The sequence below is a fragment of the Phyllobates terribilis genome, unplaced genomic scaffold (genome assembly GCF_046119375.1).
Source record: "Phyllobates terribilis strain yellow unplaced genomic scaffold, ASM4611937v1 Scaffold_7__3_contigs__length_470593459, whole genome shotgun sequence".
In the NCBI taxonomy this organism is placed as follows: domain Eukaryota; kingdom Metazoa; phylum Chordata; class Amphibia; order Anura; family Dendrobatidae; genus Phyllobates; species Phyllobates terribilis.
Genome location: NW_027362767.1, coordinates 114974425 through 115001364, shown reverse-complemented (window position 1 = coordinate 115001364; position 26940 = coordinate 114974425). Strand labels below are relative to the sequence as shown.

The following is a 26940-nucleotide window of genomic DNA, read 5'->3' as shown; positions in this document are numbered from 1 at the left end:
AATTTTGCAAAGAAGAGTAGCCAAAATTCCTCCAGAGCGTTGTTAAAGACTCATTGGCAGTTATCACAAACGCTTGATTGGGCATTAGGTTTAGGGGGTGTGGTAGATCGCTCACTCGGCTGCACACGGAGGTAGACACAGGTACGCAGTCTCTTTAAATCTTTGGTTGATTTATTGTAATGCTGCATAAACCAACCTTTAGTCCATAAAAATAAACACAGCCCACTGGGCAAAACAGGAAAACAAAGCAAAAATGGTAACACATAGAACACAGTCCTTGGAGTAGCTGGGATTCACCTGCTGAGAGTTCAGCAACTCCACATGGTCCAAACACGAGCTCCCTTCTGGAGCTTACTTCTCCAGACATTGAACCCTGAATGCCTCAGCTGGCCAGTATTTAAACCTCCCCAGACCACACCCTGGGGAGGAGATATGGAGAACAAACTCCCACCCACTCTGTGGTTGTTCTCATAAAAACACGCCCTTTGGAAATGGAGACTTAACTCCTCCTTGCACATAACATGCTGGAGGAAACATAATGGTTTCAATTCACTGACGCCCATAGCCTCAGGGAAACATATCTCCCCTCCACCACTTTACCAGTGACTTTGCCACAGGGGCAATTACTTTTTCATACAGGTTTGTATTTCTTTTTCCCTTAATAATAAAAACCTTAATTTATAAACTGCATTTTGTGTTATCTTTGTCTAATATTTTAAATTTGTTTTGTGATCTGAAACATGTAAGTGTGACAAAGATGCAAAAGAATATGAAATCAAGAAGGGGGCAAACACTTTTTCACACCACTGTATATATACTATGACCGTGTAGGATATTGCCATTTCCTTTCCACGTGTGCACAGTTTTAGTTTTAGTTTAGAAGGACCTTCCACCAGTTTGAGCATATCAGACGGACAGTGCACCGGGCAAACCTACATGACTGAAAGCCGCAGGCATTTGTTGAAGTAAAGTTCATTTTCTCCTGGATGCTGGAAATTCAGTACTGTGGCCAGGCACCTGCTGTTAACCTGCAGATATAGGGTCAACATGAAGGTTAATGTATTTTTGGACCTGACAGGTTCCCTCTTGAGGGGTTAACCGAAGCAACTCCAATTGCTGCTATTAGAGGCAGGTGCTGACTGTATAACACAGCCAGCTTCTGCCAGGAAGGATCCAGGCTCATCTCCTGAGCCTGTATGAAAGTTAAGAATCCGACATAATGCAAACTGTTATGTCATATGTTGGGAAGAGGTTAATCCACGTTTGACATGTAGAATAAAGGAGTTTTTCATCTTCATCGGTTTCCACCAATATAATAAGCTCAGGCGTTACTCGTCCTACACAGGTCCTGAGCTGCCTCACCACTGTTGCGCCAGTCTTTGCCGATCGGCTGCAGTGCCGTACGGCAGTGTTGGACCTGGGGAATGTGAGTAACATGAGTTTTATTATTTTAACTTGTTGAAAGCATATCAGGATGAAAAACTTGTATCTGAAAAACCTCTTTAAATATTTCAGGTTTTTATAGTTGCAACAAAAGCGAATTGTTGCAGAAATTTCTGCAAATAAAAACAGTTTGAAGTGCTGATTAAATTCTGAATTATTATTTTTTTTTTTCTGAGACCTTTTTTGTCAGTGGGAACGTTTGAGGGCTTGATTACTGAGTGATGCCATTCTTGGGTGCTTATGACACTCTGAACACTTTTCATTGCATTTTTGAGGGAAGTTTAGCTATTGAATAATTTTTTATATATTTTTTCTCTTTATGTTGTTTGCTGTATGGGTCAATTTATTTTATTATTTTATAACAAAATTATGTTCTCATATGGCTAGGGTTCACAGGAGGACCAAGATGGTAGCCATGGGGGACTTCAGCAGGGCATGACAAACAATCAGCACCCCATGTTCACACCACGGGGAGCTGATGGAAGAAAGGTTGCACGCTCTGGCAATCACGTCATTTAAGTGCCGCTTTCAGTGATGGATGGACTGCAGAATTGAAATGGTTAAACAGCAGCAATCTGAGCTAGCTCTGGTCACTGCTGATACAGTAACATTTGTCGGATGTGGTGCGTGTTCAGCTCCTGAGCCCGCTCCATTTATGAGGACGAGACGTACATACTAGTGTCCGCAATCAGGATGGGGTAAAAAGGGAGTAATATTACATTGATATCACTTGTTTTTAGCTTTCCTTTTTATACATCCGAAAATGTGATTTGTATTTGCAGCTTGATGTATTGCCTTTATGGTATGTATGACAACGTCATTTTTGTATTTTATGGTGGGACCACCACATGTCAGACCTCTATTGGGATATCCCTTTATCTGACTCAAATCCCCAATAATGTTATCTAATTACCTGGCTGATAGTCACCTTCTGTCTGTTAACGGAATTGATTGCTTGCAAATAAAAATCATTTCTGTAATATTTTTTCAAATGAAGATTAAAAAATAGTTTCTTGTTTTTAGGTTGTTCATGACTGCCGCTGGCTGGGGAATTTTTTGTTCCATAAATACAGTGTGGTACTCGCCAATGTCTTTGACACACAGGTATGTTTTTAATACTAATGCACAAGCGAAATGCATAAATATAATAAATAAGGATATGTAGTATTCCCATGACTATAATTACAGGTGCTTCTCACAAAATTAGAATATCATCAAAAAGTTAATTTATTTCAGTCCTTCAATACAAAAAGTGAAACTCCTATATTATATAGAGTCATTACACGCAGAGGGATCTATTATATAGAGTCATTACACACAGTGATCTATTATATAGAGTCATTACACACAGTGATCTATTATATAGAGTCATTACACACAGTGATCTATTATATAGAGTCATTACACACAGAGTGATCTATTATATAGAGTCATTACACACAGAGGGATCTATTATATAGAGTCATTACACACAGAGGGATCTATTATATAGAGTCATTACACACAGAGTGATCTATTATATAGTCATTACACACAGAGTGATCTATTATATAGAGTCATTACACACAGAGGGATCTATTATAGAGTCATTACACACAGAGTGATCTATTATATAGAGTCATTACACACAGAGTGATCTATTATATAGAGTCATTACACACAGAGTGATCTATTGTATAGAGTCATTACACACAGAGTGATCTATTATATAGAGTCATTACACACAGAGTGATCTATTATATAGAGTCATTACACACAGAGGGATCTATTGTATAGAGTCATTACACACAGAGGGATCTATTATATAGAGTCATTACACACAGAGGGATCTATTATATAGAGTCATTACACACAGAGTGATCTATTATATAGAGTCATTACACACAGAGGGATCTATTATATAGAGTCATTACACACAGAGTGATCTATTATATAGAGTCATTACACACAGAGGGATCTATTGTATAGAGTCATTACACACAGAGGGATCTATTATATAGAGTCATTACACACAGAGGGATCTATTATATAGAGTCATTACACACAGAGTGATCTATTATATAGAGTCATTACACACAGAGGGATCTATTATATAGAGTCATTACACACAGAGTGATCTATTATATAGAGTCATTACACACAGAGTGATCTATTATATAGAGTCATTACACACAGAGTGATCTATTGTATAGAGTCATTACACACAGAGTGATCTATTATATAGAGTCATTACACACAGAGTGATCTATTATATAGAGTCATTACACACAGAGGGATCTATTGTATAGAGTCATTACACACAGAGGGATCTATTATATAGAGTCATTACACACAGAGGGATCTATTATATAGAGTCATTACACACAGAGTGATCTATTATATAGAGTCATTACACACAGAGGGATCTATTATATAGAGTCATTACACACAGAGGGATCTATTATATAGAGTCATTACACACAGAGGGATCTATTGTATAGAGTCATTACACACAGAGGGATCTATTATATAGAGTCATTACACACAGAGGGATCTATTATATAGAGTCATTACACACAGAGTGATCTATTATATAGAGTCATTACACACAGAGGGATCTATTATATAGAGTCATTACACACAGAGTGATCTATTATATAGAGTCATTACACACAGAGTGATCTATTATATAGAGTCATTACACACAGAGTGATCTATTATATAGAGTCATTACACACAGAGTGATCTATTGTATAGAGTCATTACACACAGAGTGATCTATTATATAGAGTCATTACACACAGAGTGATCTATTATAGAGTCATTACACACAGAGTGATCTATTGTATAGAGTCATTACACACAGAGTGATCTATTGTATAGAGTCATTACACACAGAGTGATCTATTGTATAGAGTCATTACACACAGAGTGATCTATTGTATAGAGTCATTACACACAGAGTGATCTATTATATAGAGTCATTACACACAGAGTGATCTATTTCATGTGTTTATTTCTGTTAATGTTGATGATTATGGCTTTACAGCCAATGAAAACACAAAAGTCATTATCTCAGTAAACTGTAAGCCATAATCCTCAACATTAACAGAAATAAACACGTGAAATAGATCACTCTGTGTGTAATGACTATATATAATAGATCCCTCTGTGTGTAATGACTCTATATAATAGATCACTCTGTGTGTAATGACTCTATATAATAGATCACTCTGTGTGTAATGACTCTATATAATAGATCACTCTGTGTGTAATGACTCTATATAATATGGGAGTTTCACTTTTTGTATTGAAGAACTGAAATTAACTTTTTGATGATATTCTAATTTTGTGAGATGCACCTGTACATAATAAAAAAAAATATTATAAAATAGGGAAGTTTAAAAATCTATGTCTAAAGAGAAGCTGTCACCAGGTGAAAAGTGGGCAGTTTTTGCTTTTATTTTACTCCCACTGCTCCCCTGAGTATTCATATTTTTGTTTGTTTTTTAATCCGCCATACAGCTTCAGAGATGTGGCCCTTTTTATTAAGTGCTATTTTTTCCCAAAGGGCGCGTCTCACGGGATTGTCTGTGGGCGCGTCTCACGGGATTGTCTGTGGGCGCGTCTCACGGGATTGTCTGTGGGCGCGTCTCACGGGATTGTCTGTGGGCGCGTCTCACGGGATTGTCTGTGGGCGCGTCTCACGGGATTGTCTGTGGGCGCGTCTCACGGGATTGTCTGTGGGCGCGTCTCACGGGATTGTCTGTGGGCGCGTCTCACGGGATTGTCTGTGGGCGCGTCTCACGGGATTGTCTGTGGGCGCGGCTCACGGGATTGTCTGGGGGCGGGGCTCACGGGATTTTCTGGGGGCGGGGCTCACGGGATTTTCTGGGGGCGGGGCTCACGGGATCCTCTGGGGTCGTGTCATTTCCCTGTTAGTGGCACTCCCTTCGTAAAAACCCTAAGAATTAGGACCAAATATAGAGGCCCATATCTGTGGAACTGTATGGCGGATTTAAGAAAAAGCCAAATTCTCCAGGGAGCAACGGGAATCAAAAAAGGACAAAACTGACCACTTTTAACCTGTTAACACGTCCTGTATAAAAGGAGTCTGTCACCCCAGAAACACTATTTAAACTGATCACATGGTGAAAAAGGGGATTTAGCTCCTATAAAATCAAATCATGTAAAAATCGTACTTTTTGGTGTAATAAATAATCCCTTTGATGTGTTTAAAAAGTAGTTTGTCCGATATGCCCATCAGGGTGTTCAGTGCACCCTTCAGAGGGCCAAGCATGCGGTTCACCATTCCTCCTCTTGGCCGCCATGTATGCTGATTGAAAGCACCCACTTGGTTAGAGGCAGCGTTATCTGAAGAAGAATGGCATGAGCGCACACAGTGTTACTGGAGGAGAGCGCAGCCCTCTACAGCGAATGCTCGCTACACTGACTGGCGTGTCAATCAACCTATACAGGAGTGGCAATGTATGGTAATACAAGGGCACAATGGTGATCTGAGTGCTTGGGCATGCCAAGGCTGCACCGAACACCTTTATTTCCATATTAAACTACTTTTTATGCACATCAAAGGCAACAGCTAAAATAGTGTTTCTGGGGTGACAGACCTGTACAGTGCAAATTGTAAGCGGGTGTATGCAGCGGGCTCACGGGGAGAGCCGTGCAGGTAATGGCTGTGTGTTACAACCAGCATCTGCCTCTAAGAATTGTTAACCTGTTAAATCCTGCTGTCAAACACTGACAGCGGCATTTAATACACGCCGGTATGAGGGCACGTCATTCCATGCACCCATCAGCGCGCCCTGTCTGTTGAAGACCCCCGTGCTTGTCATTATGGGGCTCCACTGAAACTCAGAGGAGATTGATTTTCACTATATGCCGCGATGCTGTAGCATTTCTGTATATAGCACAAGTGATCATTCATTTCAACAGAGCATTGAAGAGGAGGGGGGTGAAACGCGTTGGGGTTAGGGATGATGGATGTATAGGGAAACCATTAAGCTAGGTATTCCCCTGGTGGGATTTATCTTGACGTGACAAGCTATCCATTATGTGTACATTAATATTGTTATTATCTGCAGACACTTTGACCTTTCTTGCAAGTCATTTGTGTGACATACTGAGATATATTTTTGGCATGTATTTACTTTGCACTTTGATCACCTTAGCATAGATATTATTCATGTGAATTTTCCTCCCCTTTCTGTATCCTGGGTATATACTATATAATTATATTCCTGCGCCTGCTGACAAAGTATTCTCTGATACATGTCTGTGACTATTGAATTTATCCACTTTTTACACTAATGGGGTGTTGTTAATTCGTGTATGTTTGGGATCAGAGTAGTTACTTATTAGGGTGACGTAGGGATACAGTGAGGGGGGCACCACATTGTTTTATTAAGGTGCCAGCCTCTGCGGGCAGGTAGGGATGAGTTTAGGGTCTTCTCCCTCCCCCTTCATTATTTAGTGGATAATTTTGTCCCTTCGTCTGTGCTCTTTCTCTGATTGTGTCTTTGTATTGCCCTTGATTTTAAAGGTACTTAATGAAGATATTTAGTTTTGTTTTTGCAAAATAGAGCACGTCACTTCTTTCAGCGTTTTTTACCCATTGGAAGTAATTGCTGAATTAGGTTTGAGATTGAAAAATACCTGTGGCCCAGGGAGGTGTGAAATTGAACAATCTCTGAGCAACTCAATGGCAGACCATAGTGTGAAAGTAAATAGTGTCCTACAAACTCAATGCACTGTCAGTGTCTTAGGTAAACTATTCCTGAACAATTCACCTGCCCCACTGCTATACCAGAATGAGATTTACTTTCCCTGAACTCTATGTACATGCATAAAAGAGACAAAATAATAGTGAAAAAAATGCACTAAAAAACAAGCAAAAAAGCAAGAAAAATGCTGAACAACGTACTGGCAAGAGATCAGGTTTTGCTGCAGTTCTGCTGCAGAAAAAAAGCGCTGAAAAAAGCATGTGTGAGCATAGCCTATTCTTTATCTTCTACTGGTTGTGTTCACAAATGCCAACACAACAGTAATTAAAAAAAAGAAATGGAAGGTCTTTGTTTTTCCAGTTCCTTTACTCTCGCTCACCTTGAGTTGACAGATCAGGTGGCTGAATTCACGAAATGTAGCTGCCTCTGCCGGTCGCTGACCAGCACCAAAAATGTATGTTGCTAGGATCACGAACACCTAGTGTTCAGACAAGGGTGTTAGTTTCTGATTTTTCTCAGAAAAGAAGAAAGGAAAAATGATTCTGCTCATGTAAGACCATCTAATATGACTACAACAGTCACTTCCACTGCGTCTGCTCCAATCTACTTTCCCTCTTTCAAGTCTATGGTGATCCGGCAAAAACAGATGCAAAATGAGTGAAACATGAGGAAAATAACGGCTTGGGATATCCAGATTCCATATCCCTCCGCTACCTTTCCTGGGTGAGATATATTTCCAGCAGCCTAGAATGTATATGGAGGGAATCTTGGAGGACGGAGCAGTCCCCAACCACTTGTCACTGTCTATACTTTAGAAAATGATTTTATTATTAATACAATCTTAGTCCTCTTATTTTATTAGGACGGCACTGAAATCCCATACTGAATCTATCGATTATGATTTTTTTAGGTAGCCGACGTCTACCTTTTCTCAATGGAAACGGGCGGCTTTCTTCCCAATCGCACAAGTACATCTAAAGAATGTTTGACTCGATATCTCAACTTGTCACCCTCAAAAGTTTCTTTCTTAAAGTACAAGCAAACAATAATGAAGGTTAGTGAGTCTAAAAAGAAGCCACAATTTGTAATATTAATATCTACGTTTGTGACCAGAATGTTATTGTGTTTCTCCATGTCTTCATATCTGAGAAGAACCTAACCCTGTATAATATGCCATCAATGTCAGCACTGGGTCTCCCGGGGCTTGTGTGACATTATGCCAAGTGGGCCTTGAAGGCAATCTGTGACCGTAATTGGGCTGCTGCTCCATCACTACATTCATTTTTCTGAGGGTCTACTTATTTTATAAAGGGATTTTCCAGGTACTGCGCATTATAGGGAACCTGTCATGTCTTATCTGCTATGTAAACTGCCCCCATAGCGTTGTTAGTGATGCAATGTGCATCACTAACATGCTTTTTTCATTAAAATTGGTGCAAATATAATGAGTGTATAACATTTTATACACTTATATCCTACCTGCTCATTCAGTCATAGGGGTGTGATCCTCCTATTCAGTCATGGGCGGGCGCTGCAGTCAGTCAGTGCTGGCGCCGTCCATGTATTTGAATCTTGCTCCCGGCAAGCTTTGAAGTTATGTGGCGCTTGCGCAGTATGACAGTAAAGCTTCCAGCGCGGGGAGCCGCGCGTGTCCAGCTTCACTGCACATGTTACATAGCAGATAAGACCTGACAGGTTCCCTTTAAATGGTTTGGCAGATTGTTCGGCTGGCAGCGACCTCGCCCCGCTCTCACTTATACAGGACTGCTTGTTATGCCAACTATTTTTAAAGCAATTGAGCAGAGTCTGCAAAACTCTCAGACCGGTTGCCAGAGTTTCCCAAAATACAGCCGGGAGACCAGTCACCTCAGGCATGGGAACAATCTCAGGATATGTAGGAGGTCATCTAACTCTGCATTGGTGGAATTGCCAGACTTCACACAGGTCTATTTTGTGTAACACTTGTGTGTGTGGTTAAAGAGTTTATTACTAGTATGAAGCCGACATAACTAACTTGTCATCTTCACTTTTTGTTTTCTTTCTAGTGGTTTTCCGAACAGTCCCCAAGATTTCAATTAATATTTGCTTTTCTATTCCTTTGCATATGTGGAGAACAGTAGGTTCTAGTGAGCTGGAACCCGGTTGCTTCTGTATTCTTTTATATCGAGAACTCTAGGTCCTAGTGAGCTGAAACCTTGTGTAAAACCTTACGAAGTGCCAAATTTGGGGTAGAGTGGTGGTGCACGAAGCACATACAACAGATTTTCATGTTTTATATATAATACATATTAATATCTCATTTAGAAATTGATAACTGCAACACATCTCAAAATAGTTGGGTCCAGGCCATGTCCACCATCATGTAGCATCCACTCGTCTCTTTACAACTGTCTGGGAAGTGAGGAGACAATTGCTGGAGATGTGAGAGGGGAATGTTGCCCCATTCTTGTCTGATGTAGGATTCTCACTGTTCCACAGTTCTGAGTTTTTGCCAGATTTTTCATTTCATAATGCAACAAATGTTTTCCATTGGTAAAAGATCTGGACTGCAGGCGGCCGGTTCATTATCCAACCTCTTCAGTGAAGTCATGCTGTTGTGATGGATGCAGTATGGGGTTTAGCATTGTCTTGCTGGAATATGCAAGGCCTTGTCTGAAATAGATGTTGGACAGGAGCATATGTTGTTCTAAAACCTCTAGATGATTCTCAGCACCGATAGTGATGTATAAGCTGCCCATGCCATAGGCACTAATGCCCCCACCATACCATCAGAGGTATAGACTTTTTAACTAGTTAAGCTGAGAAAATCATAGTCCCCTTTGCTTCATCCAAACATGGTTTCCTTGATCAAAATCCTCTCTGTCACAACCACCTCCGATTAACCCCTTCTCTATTTTAAATGACCGTGATGTTGGTTCCAGAGATACTTGCTCCCCCAGCTTCGTTCTTCTCTACCCCATCCTTTCTCCCCATTACCACCTAACATTATGGACTTTTATTCGACCCAAAAACTGTTTGTTCAGCTCACCTCGTACACAGCTTCACATATTGATCCACGAGTGGTACAAAGACAAGAATCCCGGATTGGAATCAGATTAGTGCTCTGTAATGTCACAAAAGCAAATCAATCTCCAAAAAGAATTGTTCTTAAAGCACTAGTACTTTATATGTGTATAAAACAGGTCATCCTACGCGTTTCAAACCAGCATGTGCTAACCAGGTGTTAAAACCTTTCGAAACTCGTAGTACAGTGCTATTTTTTATCAGATTTTTGTTAGAACCCTCCTGTTATAGAAAAAACTATTGTGTTTTGCGGTCACGTGACCATCTGCCTTTATATTCCAGCTCTGCCCTTCTGGCTTTGCTGGACTTCAGTGTTGTTTGACTGTTTTGCTAGCCTGGTGCTTCGGTGCCTATTTCTGTCAGTTTGCTTGGTCCTCTGGGACCTCTAGTACTTTTTGTCAGTTTGTCTTTTGTGTTCTACAACAATTTCTGTTTAGGAGGTGTCCATTTTTGTCCCAGTCCTTAGTTCTTTTAGAGACCCCTCCCTTAATTCTATAGGTCTTCGTTCAGACTAGCCGAGGACCAAGGCGGGTCTGTTCATTAGGAACAGGCAGCCCGCTACATCGTAGGGATTCAGCTTAGTCTTACTATAGGGACAGATTTCCCCTATCTTTCCTTAGTTCTTGTTGCAGATCATAACAGTAAGTCCAGCCCCCAAAAAAACCTAAAAGGAAAGAAATTCGGGGATCAGTATGGTTTCCATCCAGGATTTGGCTCAACGCCTGCAGGGATTGTCTCTGGAGGTGGCCGAGCTTCTGCAACACGTGAGTAGCTGTCCTGGAGCGCATTTTGTCGAACCCAAGGTAGGACTGCCTTATGTTTTTTATGGTAAACGGCAAGATTTTTTTTCCTTTAAAAATGCTTGTTTGTTATATTTTAGTTTGAGACCAAGATCCTCTGGGAATGAATCACAGCGCATTGGTTTTATGTCACTTTTGCGCAATGAACCACAGGGGTGGGCCTTTTCTCTCCAGCCTAATGATCCGTGTTTAAGGTCTGTTGAAGAATTTTTTTCTGCTATGGGGCTATTATATGAAGATCCTGATTGAATCTCATCTGCTGAATCAGAACTTAGATGTTTGAATCAGGGGTCTGATGATGTTGAAAATTATTGCACACACTTCAGGAGATGGGCTTCAGAAGTTAAGTGGAATGATTCAGCGCTGAGATGTTTATTTCTTGCTGGTCTGAGTGAAAGGGTTAAGGATTTGCTAATTGCATTCCCTGCACCTGAGACTGCAGGAAGCTATGCAGTTAGCTGTTCGTATAGACAGGAGACTGAGGTGCAGGCTCAATGAGGTAAAGACTCCTGTAATGTCAGGTCCTAGTCCCCAGAAAATCTGCCCTGACGGTGGGGAACCGATGGAGGTTGAGGGGGATGTCACTCCGCTCTCAGGAAAAAGACCGGAGATTCGCCGAGGGATTGTGTCTTTATTGTGGTAAAGCTGACCATTTGATTAAGTATTGTGAGCGTCATTTAAGTAAAGAAGAAAAAAAGGTCAGTTACGCCCGTATAGCTTGTTCACGCTCTGCAGGAGTATTTCTTTCTGGGAGTACTACTCTGCAGGGAGATATGATTGAACTTCAGGTATTTGTGGATTGTGGTTCAACACTTAATGTGATTGATAAAGGGTTTTTGGAAAACCTTAATTTGAAATCCAAACCTTTGTCATCACCTATTTCTGTGGTTGCAATTGATAACACTCCTTTGAAATGTATTACTCACAAGACTGCTGCATTTCCCCTCACTATCAATGGAGTTCACCAAGAAATTTTGGACTTGGTTGTTTTGGATAATTTGCCCTCTCCAGTTGTTCTAGGATTGCCTTGGTTAAAACTGCACAATCCTTTATTGGACTGGTCTACTAATGTGCTTAAGTCTTGGAGTCCGAAGTGCTATGATAAATGTTGTAATGGTCGCATTGCGGCTGTGGAAAAAGGGGAATTACCTTTACCTATTCCAGATTATTGGAGGGTTTTTTTTGAAGGAGGAGTCGCAAGTTTTACCTCCTCATAGGGATTATGATTGCGCCATTGAGTTTGTTCCTGGAGCTACTCTTCCCAAAAGTCGCTTGTTTAACCCCTTAAGCCCCGAGGGTGGTTTGCACGTTAATGACCAGGCCAATTTTTACAATTCTGACCACTGTCACTTTATGAGGTAATTACTCTGGAACGCTTCAACGGATCCTCCTGATTCTGAAACTGTTTTTTCGTGACATATTGTACTTCATGATTGTGGTAAAATTTCTTCGATATCACTTGCGTTTATTTGTGAAAAAATGGAAATTTGGCGAAAATTTTGCAATTTTCAAAATTTGAATTTTTATGCCCTTAAATCAGAGAGATATGTCACACAAAAGAGTTAATAAATAACATTTCCCACATGTCTACTTTACATCAGCACAATTTTGGAACCCAAATTTTTTTTTGTTAGGGAGCTATAAGGGTTAAAAGTTGGCAAGTGATTTCTCATTTTTCCAACAAAATTTACAAAACCATTTTTTTTAGGGACCACATCACATTTGAAGTCACTTTGAGAGGTCTTTATGACAGAAAATACCCAAAAGTGACACCATTCTAAAAACCGCACCCCTGAAGGTGCTCAAAACCACATTCAAGAACTTTATTAACCCTTCAGGTGCTTCACAGGAATTTTTTGAATGTGGAAGAAAAAAATGAACATTTAACTTTTTTCACAAAAATGTTACTTTAGACCCAATTTTTTTTATTTTCACAGGGGTAACAAGAAAAAATGGACCCCAAAATTTGTTGTGCAATTTCCCATGGGCACGCAGATACCCAATATTTGGGGAAAGAACACTGTTTGGGCGCACGGCAGGGCTCGGAAGGGAAGGAGCGCCATTTGACTTTTTGATTGTAAAATTTGCTTGAATAATTAGCAGACGCCATGTTGTGTTTGGAGAGCCCCTGTGTGCCCAAACATTGGAGCTCCCCCACAAGTTACCCCATTTTGGAAACTAGACCCCCCAAGGCACCTATCTAGATGCATAGTGAGCACTTGGAACCCCCAGGTGCTTCACAAATTGATTCGTAAAAATGAAAAAGTGTTTTTTTTTTTCACTTTCATTTTTACGAATCAATTTGTGAAGCACCTAGGGGTTCCAAGTGCTCACTATGCATCTAGATAGGTGCCTTGGGGGGTCTAGTTTCCAAAATGGGGTCACTTGTGGGGGAGCTCCAATGTTTGGGCACACAGGGACTCTCCAAATGCAACATGATATCCGCTAACAAATTGTCGGCTCACATTGTTAGCGGACACCATGTTGCGTTTGGAAAGCCCCTGTGTGCCCAAACATTGGAGCTCCCCCACAAATGACCCCATTTTGGAAACTAGACCCCCCCAATGCACCTATCTAGATGCATAGTGAGCACTTGGAACCCCCAGGTGCTTCACAAATTGATTCGTAAAAATGAAAGTGTTTTTTTTTTTCACTTTCATTTTTACGAATCAATTTGTGAAGCACCTAGGGGTTCCAAGTGCTCACTATGCATCTAGATAGGTGCCTTGGGGGGTCTAGTTTCCAAAATGGGGTCACTTGTGGGGGAGCTCTAATGATTGGGCACACAGGGGCTCTCCAAACGCAACATGGTGTCCGCTAACAATTTGAGCCGACAATTTGTTAGCGGACACCATGTCGCGTTTGGAGAGCCCGTGATGTGCCTAAACAGTGGAGCTCCCCCACAAGTGACCCTATTTTGGAAACTATACCCCCCAAGGATTTTATTAAGGTGTATAGTGAACATTTTGAACCCAGAGGTACGACACAGAATTTGTTTACATTAGGTCATCATATTGAATAAGTTGTCATTAGTCTTAAGCGCAAGTGCTCGCTACTTGAGTTTGCATCGGGTACTCAGGTATGCACCATGTACAGCGTGTGCTCGAGTCCCTGCTCCGCATGTTTCACGGTTATTAGACACCCAAAAAAAAACATGCGGGGATCGCTCGTGCATGGCAGGCAATCCCCGTAAAGTTTTTTTTGGCCACGAAGCATATGGGGCAGAGACTCGAGCATGTCACTCAAATACCCACGATACTCAATGCATACCAGAGCACCCGATGCAAACTCAAGTAGCGAGCACTTGCGCTCAACACTAGTCGCCATATCGTCCTCTTTTTTTCTTTTGAAAAAAATCCCAACCCCAGCCCTAACCCCAGCCCTAACCCCAGCCCTAACCCCAGCCCTAACCCCAACCCCAGCCCTAACCCCAACCCCAGCCCTAACCCTAACCCCAGCCCTAACCCTAACCCCAGCCCTAACCCTAACCCCAGCACAACCCTAACCCTAGCACAACCCTAGCCCCAAACCCAGCCCTAACCCTAGCCCAATCCTAACCCAAGAGTTTATTTTTGACGCCGTTCCTTGTGCGGTATAAGTGATTAGACGACTTTATTCTTCGGGTCGGTGTGATTACAGCAATACCAGAATCGTATGGGGTTTTTATGACTGACAGCTGTCACACACTAAAAGACGCATTTTTTGTAAAATCTAGTTTTTGCATCGCCATATTTTGAGAGCTATAATTTTTCCAGATTTTGGCAGTCATGTGACGGCTCGTTTTTTGCGGGATGACTTGACGTTGTTATTGGTGCCATTTTCAGGCACGTGACATTTTTTGATCGCTTTCTATTCCGATTTTTGGGAGGCAGAATAAACAAAAACCAACAATTCAGGAATTGTTTTTTTTTTTTTTTTTTTTTTTATTCTGTTCCGCGTGTGGTAAAATTGATAAGGCAGCTTTATTCTTCGCATCAGTACGTTTACAGCGGTGCCACATTTATATCGTTTTTCTATGTTTTGCACTTTTACATAATAGAAATTTTATAGAAAAAAATATTTTTTAGCATCGCTTTATTCTGAGAGCTATATCTTTTTTATTTTTCGGATGATGGAGCTGTATGGTGGCTTGTTTTTTGCGGGACGAGATGACGTTTTCAGCGGTACCATTTTTATTTATATTTGTCTTTTTGATCGCGTGTTATTCCATTTTTTGTTTGGCGGTATGGTGATTAAAGCATTGTTTTTTGCTTCGTTTTTTTTTTTTTTTTACAGTGTTCACTGAAGGGGTTAACTAGTGGGACAGTTTTATAGGTCAGGTTGTTCCGGACGCGGCGATACCAAATATGTGTACTTTTATTGTTTTTTTTTATAATAATATTTATTGATGGGTACATTATATTTTTATTTTTGGTGGATTATTTTTTTTATTTTTTTTAAATATTTTTGCAATTTTTTTTTTTTCACTTTCTGGAAGCTCATATAGTTTATTACTTTGTCCCACTCTGGGACTTTCACTTTTTTTTCTCTGATCGCCGGCATGGCACAGGAATGCAGCACCATCCCTGTGCTATGCAGGCTGTCAGCGCCGGACAGGGAGAAGATTGTTTGGAGATGCACTGCGCATGTCCAAATAATCTTCCTGCTGTCTGGTGACCCGGATGTTTTCATGACGACATCAGGTCGTCATGGCAACACCCGGGAAGCCTTTGCAGACAGCGCTGGAAGCCGGAAGAGGAGGTGAGTATCTGCGATCACCTCCCCTTGCCCCCGCAATGCTGCGATCGACTTCGATCGCAGCATCGCAGGGGTTAATGTGCTGGGAGCGGTGCAGGACCGCTCCCTGCACATAGTATCGGGTGTCAGCTGTGATAATCAGCTGACACAGGCTGTGCGGGCTCGATCGCCATGATGTACTAATACTTGTCTGGCTCTTAAGTCCCAGGGCACAGATGCGTATTAGTATGTCAGATGTTATTAAGGGGTTAATCTGACTATCCCTGAAAGAAAGGCCTTGGAGGAGTACATACAGACTAGCCTGGCTGCTGGTCAATTTAGACCTTCTAAGTCGCCTGTGGCCGTTGGATTCTTCTTTGTTAAAGAAAAGGACGGCAGTTTACGTCCATGTCTGGATTTTCGTGAAATTAATAAGATTACCGTACGCAATTCCTACCCATTGCCGTTAATTCCTGACTTGTTTAACCAGTTAGTGGGGGCCAAGTGGTTCTCCAAAATTGATCTCCGTGGGGCATACAATTTGTTACGAGTGAAGGAGGGTGATGAATGTAAAACTGCTTTTAACACTCCGGTAGGTCATTTTGAGAATCTGGTGATGCCTTTTGGTCTTACCAATGCACCTGCATTTTTTCAGAACCTTATTAATGACCTCCTGAGACCTTTGATTGATAAGAATGTGGTTGTGTATTTGGATGACATTTTGAATTATTCACCAGATCTGGAGTCCCATTGGCAGAGTGTACGTGAAGTTTTGCAGTTATTGGGTGATAATTCACTCTTTTTCTAAGCTGGAGAAATGTGAGTTCGCTGTGCAGAAAATTAGTTTTACCAGTACGTCCATCATAACAGCACGACAGGAGTTAAGTCCTCTGTTCCTCTAGGGACAGGAAACACATGAGAGGTTAAAAGCCCCCCCCCATCACACCCTCAGTGTTTTTCCTGTCCCTAGCAGGACAGGACGCTATGGGGAGGTTCTCCGAAGATAGAAGTTACCTGAGAGCCAGGGGGATTGGGGGGGTCTGAGAACTCTCCCCTTCCTTCGGTCCAGAGGCTCCATGCTGATACCCCTCTGCGGGGTCCCTCAGCCAGAAAACCGCCGCTTGCTGCTGTATCCTCCGGACAGGGGGCTCTGAATGTTGCACTATCCCACCGGCGTTGCTCTGAAAGGCCGGCGTGCGCTCCACGGAGGAGCACGGTGTATGGTTTCCGGACGGAAGGCGGAGTTATCAGTGCGAACATCCGCTTTGGGGCCGGCGTGCGTTCCAGGGTGGAGCGCACGCCGAGCGCGGTGAGAGACTTTCGGCCGGGAGCCGGAGTCAGAAGAGCGGATATCTGCTTTGGCCGACATGCTTTCCAGGGTGGAACGCACGCCACATGGGCTTCTCCTTCCGGCACGGAGAAGAGGGGCTTCCGGCGCCCAGAACGCACAGGTGCCCGGAGGCGGTGGTGAGCCTCCAGGGCATTAAGAATAGCGATTATCGTTTGGGGCGTGGCTACCACCTGGATCAGGTAAGACCCTATAAAAGGGTACACCTCAGCCACACACACACTGACACCATGGAAGCTAATCCTTCACGGTCAGAAGCCCCTTCAGAGTCCCTGGGTAGTGTGAGTACAGCCTTAGGCCCTTCTCTGGATAAAATCTGAATATTCTAGGACAGGTTTTTATAGTAAATCTCCGGTGTCTTTTTATATTTTGTTATGGATTAGGAGAGGTCTCCCATTCCAGACAAGATGAAATGTTCGCAGGTCTGAGAACTCAGAGAAATGGAGTGTTCCCTGTAAATGAGCATTTAAAATCAATGATTATGGAGGAATGGGAAGAAGTGGAGAAAAGACTCATTGTGCCAAGAGACTTTAAATCCCGTCTTCCTTTCAATCCGGAGGACATCAAACTTTGGGAGGAAATCCCTAAAGTAGATGTCCCAATAGCGAAAGTGGCTAAGAAAACATCCATCCCCTTTGAGGATTCGTCTTGCCTCAAGGATGCAATGGATAGGAAGGCAAAGAGCATGCTCAAGAGGAGTTGTGGGGCCTCAGCAGCCATAATTAAATCAAATACCGCTGCCACTTCAGTGGCAAGATCCATGTGCCTTTGGTTAGACGAGCTGTCAGATCAAATTAGGTCGGACTCCCCTGTAGAGATGCTATCAGACTCTCTTCCCATGTTAAAGCTGGCAACGCAATTCATGGCTGATGCCTCGGCCGAATCGGTTAGATTCGCAGCTAGATGTAGTGTACTATCTAATACCGCTAGATGGGCAATATGGCTAAAAACGTGGTCGGGGAATAGCGGCTCAAAGAATAAACTGTGCTCAATTCCCTTTTCGGGTGCTCGGGTCTTTGGTCCAGTGTTGGACGAGATCCTAGAAAGAGCATCCGACAAGAAAAAAGGATTTCCCGAGGATAGGGTTAAAAGATACTGGCCCTTTCGTGGACCCCGTCGATCCCCTAAACGTGATTACAGGGGTAAGACGGGGAGATGGTCTTACAGGAAGGGAGGAAAAGACAGAGCAGATCAGGTCGCCTCTGGAGCCCCAGCTAGACCATGATGCCATTGGAGTAGGGGGCAGGCTTCTTTTCTTTCAGGACAAGTGGGCGTTGTCACACTGACTCTGCGTACAGGAGGTCAGGGGCCTAAGCTGACCCTAAGCTGGGGCCCTGACTAATCCCTCTTCCTGGAGGTACTGTTAAAGGTACAGAGGTCCAGGCCGGCAGCGTAACCCCTACCTCCTGAGGATCCCTGCACCTCAGTAATCTAGTCCTGAGAAGGACCCCGATCACAACAATAGGGGACAGGAAATAATATGCCAACACTCAGTACTAAGACGAACGAGCCAGTACAAGGGTCAAACCAAAAACCACCTTGCATACAAAAACTACACCACTACTACAGAGGGAACACCAACGGGAAAGGAGATAAATGATAAAGCGAGGAAGGGAAAAACCACACCAAATACACTTAGCTCAGAACTCCAAAATACCACGATCCGCTCTGTTTGTCTGTATGAAATGCTTTCACCGACACTTCCCTAACAGACCGGCAGGCATTTGAAGGAGTCCCCCTACTGCAGCATTGATTGCAGCTGGGCGAGGCTGGACCTCGTCTAGCACAGAGAGAGAGAGAGTTAACTACCTCACTGCTGAAAAACACCAAAAACTCAGCTGCGAGAAGTCAGGCTGTGTAATCGTGACGATCTTCGTGGCGACACACCCGTGACAGTACCCCCCCTTCTACGAGGAGCCTCCGGACCCTCAGGGCCAGGTTTATTCGGGTGAGTCGTGTGGAAGGCCCGAACTAATCGGTCTGCGTTAATATCCGACGCAGGAACCCACATCCTCTCCTCAGGACCATACCCCTTCCAATGAACCAGGTACTGAAGGGACCGGCGATTAAAGCGTGAATCGATGACCTTCGATACCTGGAACTCCAAGTTACCATTAACCACCACTGGAGGGGGAGGTAAAGGTGACGGTATCACCGGCGCCACATACCTCTTAAGCAACGATCTGTGGAACACGTTGTGAATTTTAAACGTAGGGGGGAGGTCAAGACGGAATGCCACCGGATTAATTATAGAACTGATCCTGTACGGCCCGATGAACCTGGGACCCAGTTTCCAGGAGGGAACCTTAAGTTTTATATTCCTGGTAGACAACCATACCCGATCGTTCACACTAAGGTCCGGACCAGACACTCTCCTCCTATCAGCCATACGTTTGTATCTGTTCCCCATAGTATTCAGATTCTTCAGCACCCCTCTCCATACTGAAGCGAGTGATGAGGAAAATCGTTCCTCCTCAGGAACCCCCGAAGAGCCCCCCCCTACTGAAAGTACATAACTGGGGGTGAAAACCATATGCCCCAAAAAACGGGGACTTACCAGTGGACTCGCTCCGCCTATTATTAAGAGCAAACTCTGCCAGAGGTAAGAAAGAAGCCCAGTCCTCCTGATTCTCTGACACAAAACACCGGAGATATGTTTCCAAGCTCTGGTTCATACGTTCCGTCTGACCATTGGTCTGAGGATGAAAAGCCGATGAGAACGATAAATGCATCCCCCGCCGTGTACAAAATGCCTTCCAGAATTTGGACACAAACTGAGACCCCCGATCTGACACCACATCGAAGGGTACCCCGTGAAGCCTCACAATCTCCCCAATGAACACCTGCGCAAGAGTTTTAGCATTAGGAAGAGCAGAAAGAGCGATAAAATGTGCCATCTTGCTGAACCTGTCCACTACAACGAGTATGACCGTTTTACCCGAAGACTGCGGGAGGTCTGTAATAAAGTCCATAGACAGATGAGTCCAAGGACGCTCCGGGATCTTCAAAGGTAAGAGGGCCCCGGACGGACGGGTATGTGAGGTCTTAGAGCACGCACAAACCCCACAGGACGCGACAAAAGTTACCACCTCCCTATGTAAGTTAGGCCACCAAAACTGACGCGAGAGGAGATCCACCGTTGCTTTACTCCCCGGGTGTCCTGCAAAAACTGAGTTATGGTGTGCCTCGATCACCTTTTGTCGCAACTGATCTGGAACAAACAGTCTCCCTGGAGGTCCAACAGGGGCGTCCCCCTGAGCCTCCAATACCTCCTCCTCAAGCTCAGAGCATACTGCCGAAACCACCACCCCCTCCTGAAGGATAGGAACCGGGTCGTCCGTATTCCCGGCCCCAGGGAAACTACGAGATAAGGCATCCGCCTTTACATTTTGTGACCCAGGACGTTATGTAACGACAAAATTAAACCTGGTAAAAAAACAATGACCACCTAGCTTGTCTGGGATTCAGACGTTTTGCGGACTCCAGATATAGCAGGTTCTTGTGATCGGTGATGACGGTGACCGGATGGACTGCCCCCTCTAAAAAATGGCGCCACTCCTCAAAAGCTAACTTAATGGCCAAGAGTTCCCTATTGCCGACATCGTAATTCCTCTCAGCGGACGACAATTTTTTAGAGAAAAAGGCGCACGGATGCCACTTACCAGGGGACGAACCTTGTGACAATACTGCTCCCACCCCTACCTCGGAAGCGTCTACCTCTACAATGAATGACTGTGACGCATCAGGTTGAATGAGTATGGGTGCCGAGGCAAAACATTTTTTCAAGGAGGAGAAAGCTTGACAAGCCTTGTCAGACCACCTAGAAAAATCCGTCCCCTTTTTTGTCATGTCTGTGAGAGGTTTAACCATGGACGAGAAATTACGAATGAACTTCCGGTAATAATTAGCAAACCCCAGGAAACGTTGTAGTGCCTTAAGATTCTCTGGCAGATCCCACTCAAGAACTGCCCGCACTTTCCCAGGGTCCATACGAAAACCGGATGCTGAAACCAGGAAGCCTAAAAACTGGAGTTCCTGTACAGCGAACACACACTTTTCCCATTTGGCATACAGTTTATTATCCCGCAAGATCTGTAACACCTGCCTAACGTGCTCCTGATGAGACACCAGATCCGGCGAGTAAATTAAGATATCATCCAGATATATGACAACAAACTGTCCCACCAAGCGGCGAAAAATGTCATTAACAAAGTGTTGGAACACCGCCGGGGCATTAGTCAGACCGAATGGCATGACAAGGTTCTCATAATGCCCCTCCGGAGTGTTAAACGCCGTCTTCCACTCATCCCCCTCCTTCATCCTAATCAAATTGTACGCCCCCCTGAGATCCAACTTAGAGAACCATTTGGCGCCCACGATCTGATTAAAGAGATCGGGAATAAGTGGGAGCGGATACAGATCTCGGACCGTAATCCGATTAAGTTCACGGAAATCCAGGCAAGGGCATAGGCCTCCATCTTTCTTCTTCACAAAGAAGAACCCCGCGGCCACCGGTGAAGATAAAGGTCTAATATGCCCCTTAGCCAGACTTTCAGAAATATAATCCTTCATGGCCTGCCTCTCAGGACCAGAAAGGTTATACAACCTAGCTTTAGGTAACTTGGCCTCAGGGAGCAGTTTTACAGAACAGTCATACTCGCGATGAGGAGGTAGTTCCTGACACCCTTTCTCCGAGAATACATCCTCAAAGTCTGCCAATAAATGGAGGTAAGACCCTAGGAGTAACTGCACCGATGACCGTATTCATGCAGTTTTTATTACAGAATTTACTCCATTGGCTTATCTCTCTAGATTGCCAATTAATAACCGGGTTATGCTTAGTTAACCAAGGAAGGCCCAACACTATAGGAGTGGGAAGACCCTCCAACACGTAGCAAGACAACAGTTCTTTATGTATCGCCCCCACTTGAAGTTTTACGTTATGCACAGCTTGCAAAAAACTTCCCTGACCGAGGGGCCTGGCATCGATCGAGAATATGGGGATGGGTTTAGCCAACTCACTCAATCGCATACCTTGAACCCGGGCAAACCGAGCGTCCACCAGATTAGCCCCGGCCCCACTATCCAGAAGAACAGATATCCTCTCAGTTCTCGTACCCACCACCACCTCCGCCGGTGCGAGAAACTGAGATGAACCTAGGGACGAAATACCTACTCCCAGATTGCCGTCCACCACACAACCTGGGATCAACAGTTTTCCGACGACTCTTCACTCTGCAAGGGACGGGATGGACAGCCCCCAATAAAATGTCCCTTTCTCCTGCAGAAGAAACACCTTCCTGTCTTCAGGCGCACCACCGGTCCCCTCCCCCGAAATGATGTCCCTCCTAATTGCATAGGCTCCTCTGGACTGACCAGGGGACCCTCCATATAAGGAACCCTTGTAGAAGGTGGAGTCATCACAGGGGGCGGAGTTGCCCCGCACCTTTCCCGAAGCCGTCTGTCAATGCGAATAGCAAGGGCCATAGTGGCTTCCAGTGACGCGGGAGGGTCATACTGAGCCAACTCATCCTTTAATTTGTCAGATAAACCTCGACAAAACTGGCTCCTAAGAGCCGGGTCATTCCACTGGGTGTCCGTGGCCCACCTACGGAACTCCGAACAGAATTCCTCCGCCGGACGATCTCCCTGCTGGATCCTACGTAACTTAGATTCAGCAAGGGAGATCCGATCCGGGTCATCATATACGAGACCCAGAGCTGCAAAAAACCTATCCACTGACTGGAGAGCCGGGGAGCCTGGGTGAAGAGAGAACGCCCAAGATTGTGGGTCCCCTTGTAGGAGCGAGATGACTATTCCCACCCTTTGTTCTTCACTCCCCGACGACCGAGGCCGCAGCCGAAAGTACAACTTGCATGCCTCCCGGAAAACAAAAAACTTGTCCCGCCCCCCAGTGAACCTGTCAGGGAGAGCTACTTTAGGTTCTGGTCCGGCTTGCTCCTGGGGATACAAAACCTTGGACCTAACGTCCGCCAGCTCCATGGACAAACTCTGCAACTGCCGAGCTAGACTGGCTACTGGATCCATGGTAGCTGGAGAGAATCAGTGGGTCGGTGAAAATGTCACACTGACTCTGCGTACAGGAGGTCAGGGGCCTAAGCTGGGGCCCTGACTAATCCCTCTTCCTGGAGGTCCTGTTAAAGGTACAGAGGTCCAGGCCGCCAGCGTAACCCCTACCTCCTGAGGATCCCTGCACCTCAGTAATCTAGTCCTGAGAAGGGCCCCGATCACAACAATAGGGGACAGGAAATAATATGCCAACACTCAGTACTAAGACGAACGAGCCAGTACAAGGGTCAAACCAAAAACCACCTTGCATACAAAAACTACACCACTACTACAGAGGGAACACCAACGGGAAAGGAGATAAATGATAAAGCGAGGAAGGGAAAAACCACACCAAATACACTTAGCTCAGAACTCCAAAATACCACGATCCGCTCTGTTTGTCTGTATGAAATGCTTTCACCGACACTTCCCTAACAGACCGGCAGGCATTTGAAGGAGTCCCACTACTGCAGCATTGATTGCAGCTGGGCGAGGCTGGACCTCGTCTAGCACAGAGAGAGAGAGTTAACTCCCTCACTGCCGAAAAACACAAAACACCAAAAACTCAGCTGCGAGAAGTCAGGCTGTGTAATCGTGACGATCTTCGTGGCGACACACCCGTGACAGGCGTCCATTACAAAAAATCAATGGAGCCTACGTTCCTTAGGGGAAGGTTTCAAAATAGACTTCTCCCATGCTCCCCCTCGTCGTTTCCAAATCACTCGTCCTCGCTCCCCCGTAGATCTCAAAAGTCTATGGCAGGATATATTAGTCCTTCAATCCCTACACGTGGTGAAACAGGTCCCCCCTTCAGAGCAGGGTTTAGGCCATTATTCCTCCCTCTTCTCAGTGTTAAAACCCTCGGGCAAACGCCGTACTGTTATAAACCTCAAGCCCTTAAACCAGTGGGTGGAATACAAAAGGTTCAAAATGGAAACTATAAAAACCAGCATTCCATTGATAGAGAAGGGATCAGTAATGTGCACCCTAGATCTCAAGGATGCATATTACCATGTTCCAATTCACCCAAGTCACCAGCAATACCTAAGGTTTGCTCTAGAGCAGGAGGACACAGTACACCACTTTCAATTCACTTGCCTACCCTTCGGTCTGTCCTCGGCCCCCCGAATATTCACAAAGGTTATGACAGAAGTAGCGGCCTTCTTAAGAACACAGGGGATTATAATCATCCCTTACCTGGATGATATATTGTTGGTGGCAGAGTCAGAGTCTCTTCTTCTCAGTCAACAAGAGCATACGATCGAAACCCTGGAATATTTGGGGTGGAACATCAATTGGGAAAAATCAAGCCTCCATCCAAGTACTACAAAAGTATTTCTAGGGGTACTCTTAGATTCCAGTCTTCAAAAGTCCTCCTTGCCCCAGGAGAAAAGAGAAAAAATAAAGCTGGAAATTTACAACTTCGAGAAACGGAAGACCACCTCAATCAGATACGCCATGCGGATCTTAGGACTGATGACCTCATGCATTCCGAGCGTGAAATGGGCACAGGCCCGTTCAAGGCCGTTACAGAAGTCGATCCTGTCAGTTTGGAACAGACGACCATCGGGGTTAGACAAGAAAATGAGACTGTCAAGAGAGCTGAAAAACTCCCTTTCCTGGTGGACAGACCCTTCAAACTTAGAAAATGCAGTAGACTGGATCCTTCTTCCTACAATCCAAATCCATACGGATGCCAGCCAAAAAGGCTGGGGAGCAAGCATAGGAAACAGATATCTACAAGGAATCTGGCCCAAAGAGATACAACACAGGTCGTCAAACTTCAGGGAGCTAAAGGCTGTCTGGGAGACTCTTCAAAGATGTCAGCATTTGCTCAGAGGAAATCACGTAAAAATTTTCTCAGACAACAGCACCACAATCGCTTTTCTTCGTCGACAAGGAGGTCCAAGAGGGAAATGGTTACAATCCCTGGCGGCAAGAATTTTCTACTGGGCGGAGAGAAATGTTCTTTCAATATCGGCTATTCATCTAAGGGGGTCCGAAAATGTGGTAGCAGACTTTCTCAGCCGAGCAAGAGTTGGTCCCTCAGATTGGGAGCTGAATCCGGATGTGTTTCATCAAATCATTCAACGATGGGGCACCCCGTTCATAGACCTGTTCGCAACAAGAAAAAACAGGAAGCTGCAGCGCTTTTTTTCCTTGGACCGAGCCGACAGCCCAGAAGGAATAGATGCCCTTTCTCAATCATGGGGAACAAAACTGATGTACGCCTTTCCTCCAGTCCCTCTCATCTCAAGAGTACTAAGGAAAATCCAACAGGAGAGGGGAGCTCTTATTCTGATAGCGCCCTACTGGCCCAAAAAGAGCTGGTTCCCTCTGCTACACCGGATGGCGGTGGATCTCCCATTCAGACTCCCAGCCAGGAGAGATCTTCTATTGCAGGGTCCCTTGTTACATCCGAACATCCAATTCCTCCAATTGACAGCATGGAACCTGAGAGGCGGATCCTAGCCTCTAAGGGCCTTTCCCATTTAGTAATTACAACTCTACAAGCCTGTAGGAAACCAGTAATGTCAACCACCTATTCTAGGATTTGGAAACAGTTCTGTAGCTTTGCAGATCAGTCTGTGGGAAATTCATCTCACCCCAATATTCCAACGATACTGGATTTCCTCCAAGAGGGGTTTTATAAGGGTCTGAGGCCAAATACGTTAAAAGTTCATATCTTGGCCCTAAGTGCTTTTTTGGACTACTCCTTAATAGACCACCCATGGATATCAAGGTTCATAAAAGCAACTTCTCGTTTAAAACCCACGATAAGGAGTCTAGTACCGCCGTGGGATCTGAACCTGGTGTTGAGGGCTTTATGTAAGTCTCCCTTTGAACCCCTAGAAGAAACATCAGTAGACCTGCTTTCTATGAAATCAGCCTTTCTTGTGGCAGTTACTACAGCGAAACGGGTAGGCGAGATCCAGGCCCTCTCAGTTCTGGACCCATACCTTAAGATTCTGGAGGACAGATTGGTTCTTAAACTGGATCCCTCCTTTCACCCTAAGGTGGTGTCCAGTTCGAACCTGAATCAAGAGATAATACTGCCGTCTTTCTGCCAGTCTCCCAAAAATGGAAAGGAAAAATCCTTCCATACCTTGGACGTCAGGAGGGCAATTATTCGGTATATAGAAATCACAGCCCCCTGGAGGAGAGACTCAAACCTTTTTCTGCAATTCTCGGGTGTGAATAAGGGCAAGAAAGCTTCTAAGCCGACTCTAGCAAGGTGGTTGACAAGGACTATCGCCCTCGCGTATGAATCTGAGGGGAAGGATCCACCAATTTCCCTTAAAGCTCATTCCACTAGGGCAATCTCCGCTTCTTGGGCGGAGAAATCTGGAGCGTCAGTGGGCCAAATTTGCCAGGCAGCATCCTGGTCCAATATATCCACATTTAGTAAACATTATAAATTGGATGTATTGTCCAGTCAGCAATTAGCCTGTGGCCGTAAAGTCCTTCAGGCAGTAGTTCCGCCCTAAATGTTCCATTTCTTTTGATTTGGTATGTCTCCTGTCGTGCCGTTATGATGGACGTACTGGTAAAATAGGAATTATTCCCACCGTTAATTACGTTTCCAGGAGTCCATCATAACGGCACTATATTTCCCGCCCCTGCTCTTGACACTAATGTGAATGTAACATTGGTATATGTATATAATAAAATAGAGTTGCATCCATCCTGGTTTGGTGATTAGTACTAACACTGAGGGTGTGATGGGGGGGGGGGGGGCCTTTTAACCTCTCATGTGTTTCCTGTCCCTAGAGGAACAGAG

General features: G+C 44.4%; 1 protein-coding gene across 1 annotated transcript in view; it reads left to right on the top strand.

Moving 5' to 3' along the window:
- Positions 1-26940, top strand: part of LOC141152926 (piRNA biogenesis protein EXD1-like) — a 107472-nt gene that overhangs the window by 66705 nt on the left and 13827 nt on the right. Inside the window, exons 8-9 of the mRNA XM_073637568.1 lie at positions 2467-2547; positions 8074-8217. Of these exons, the coding sequence (XP_073493669.1) occupies positions 2467-2547; positions 8074-8217 (225 nt within the window). The remainder of the gene's footprint in view (positions 1-2466; positions 2548-8073; positions 8218-26940) is intronic.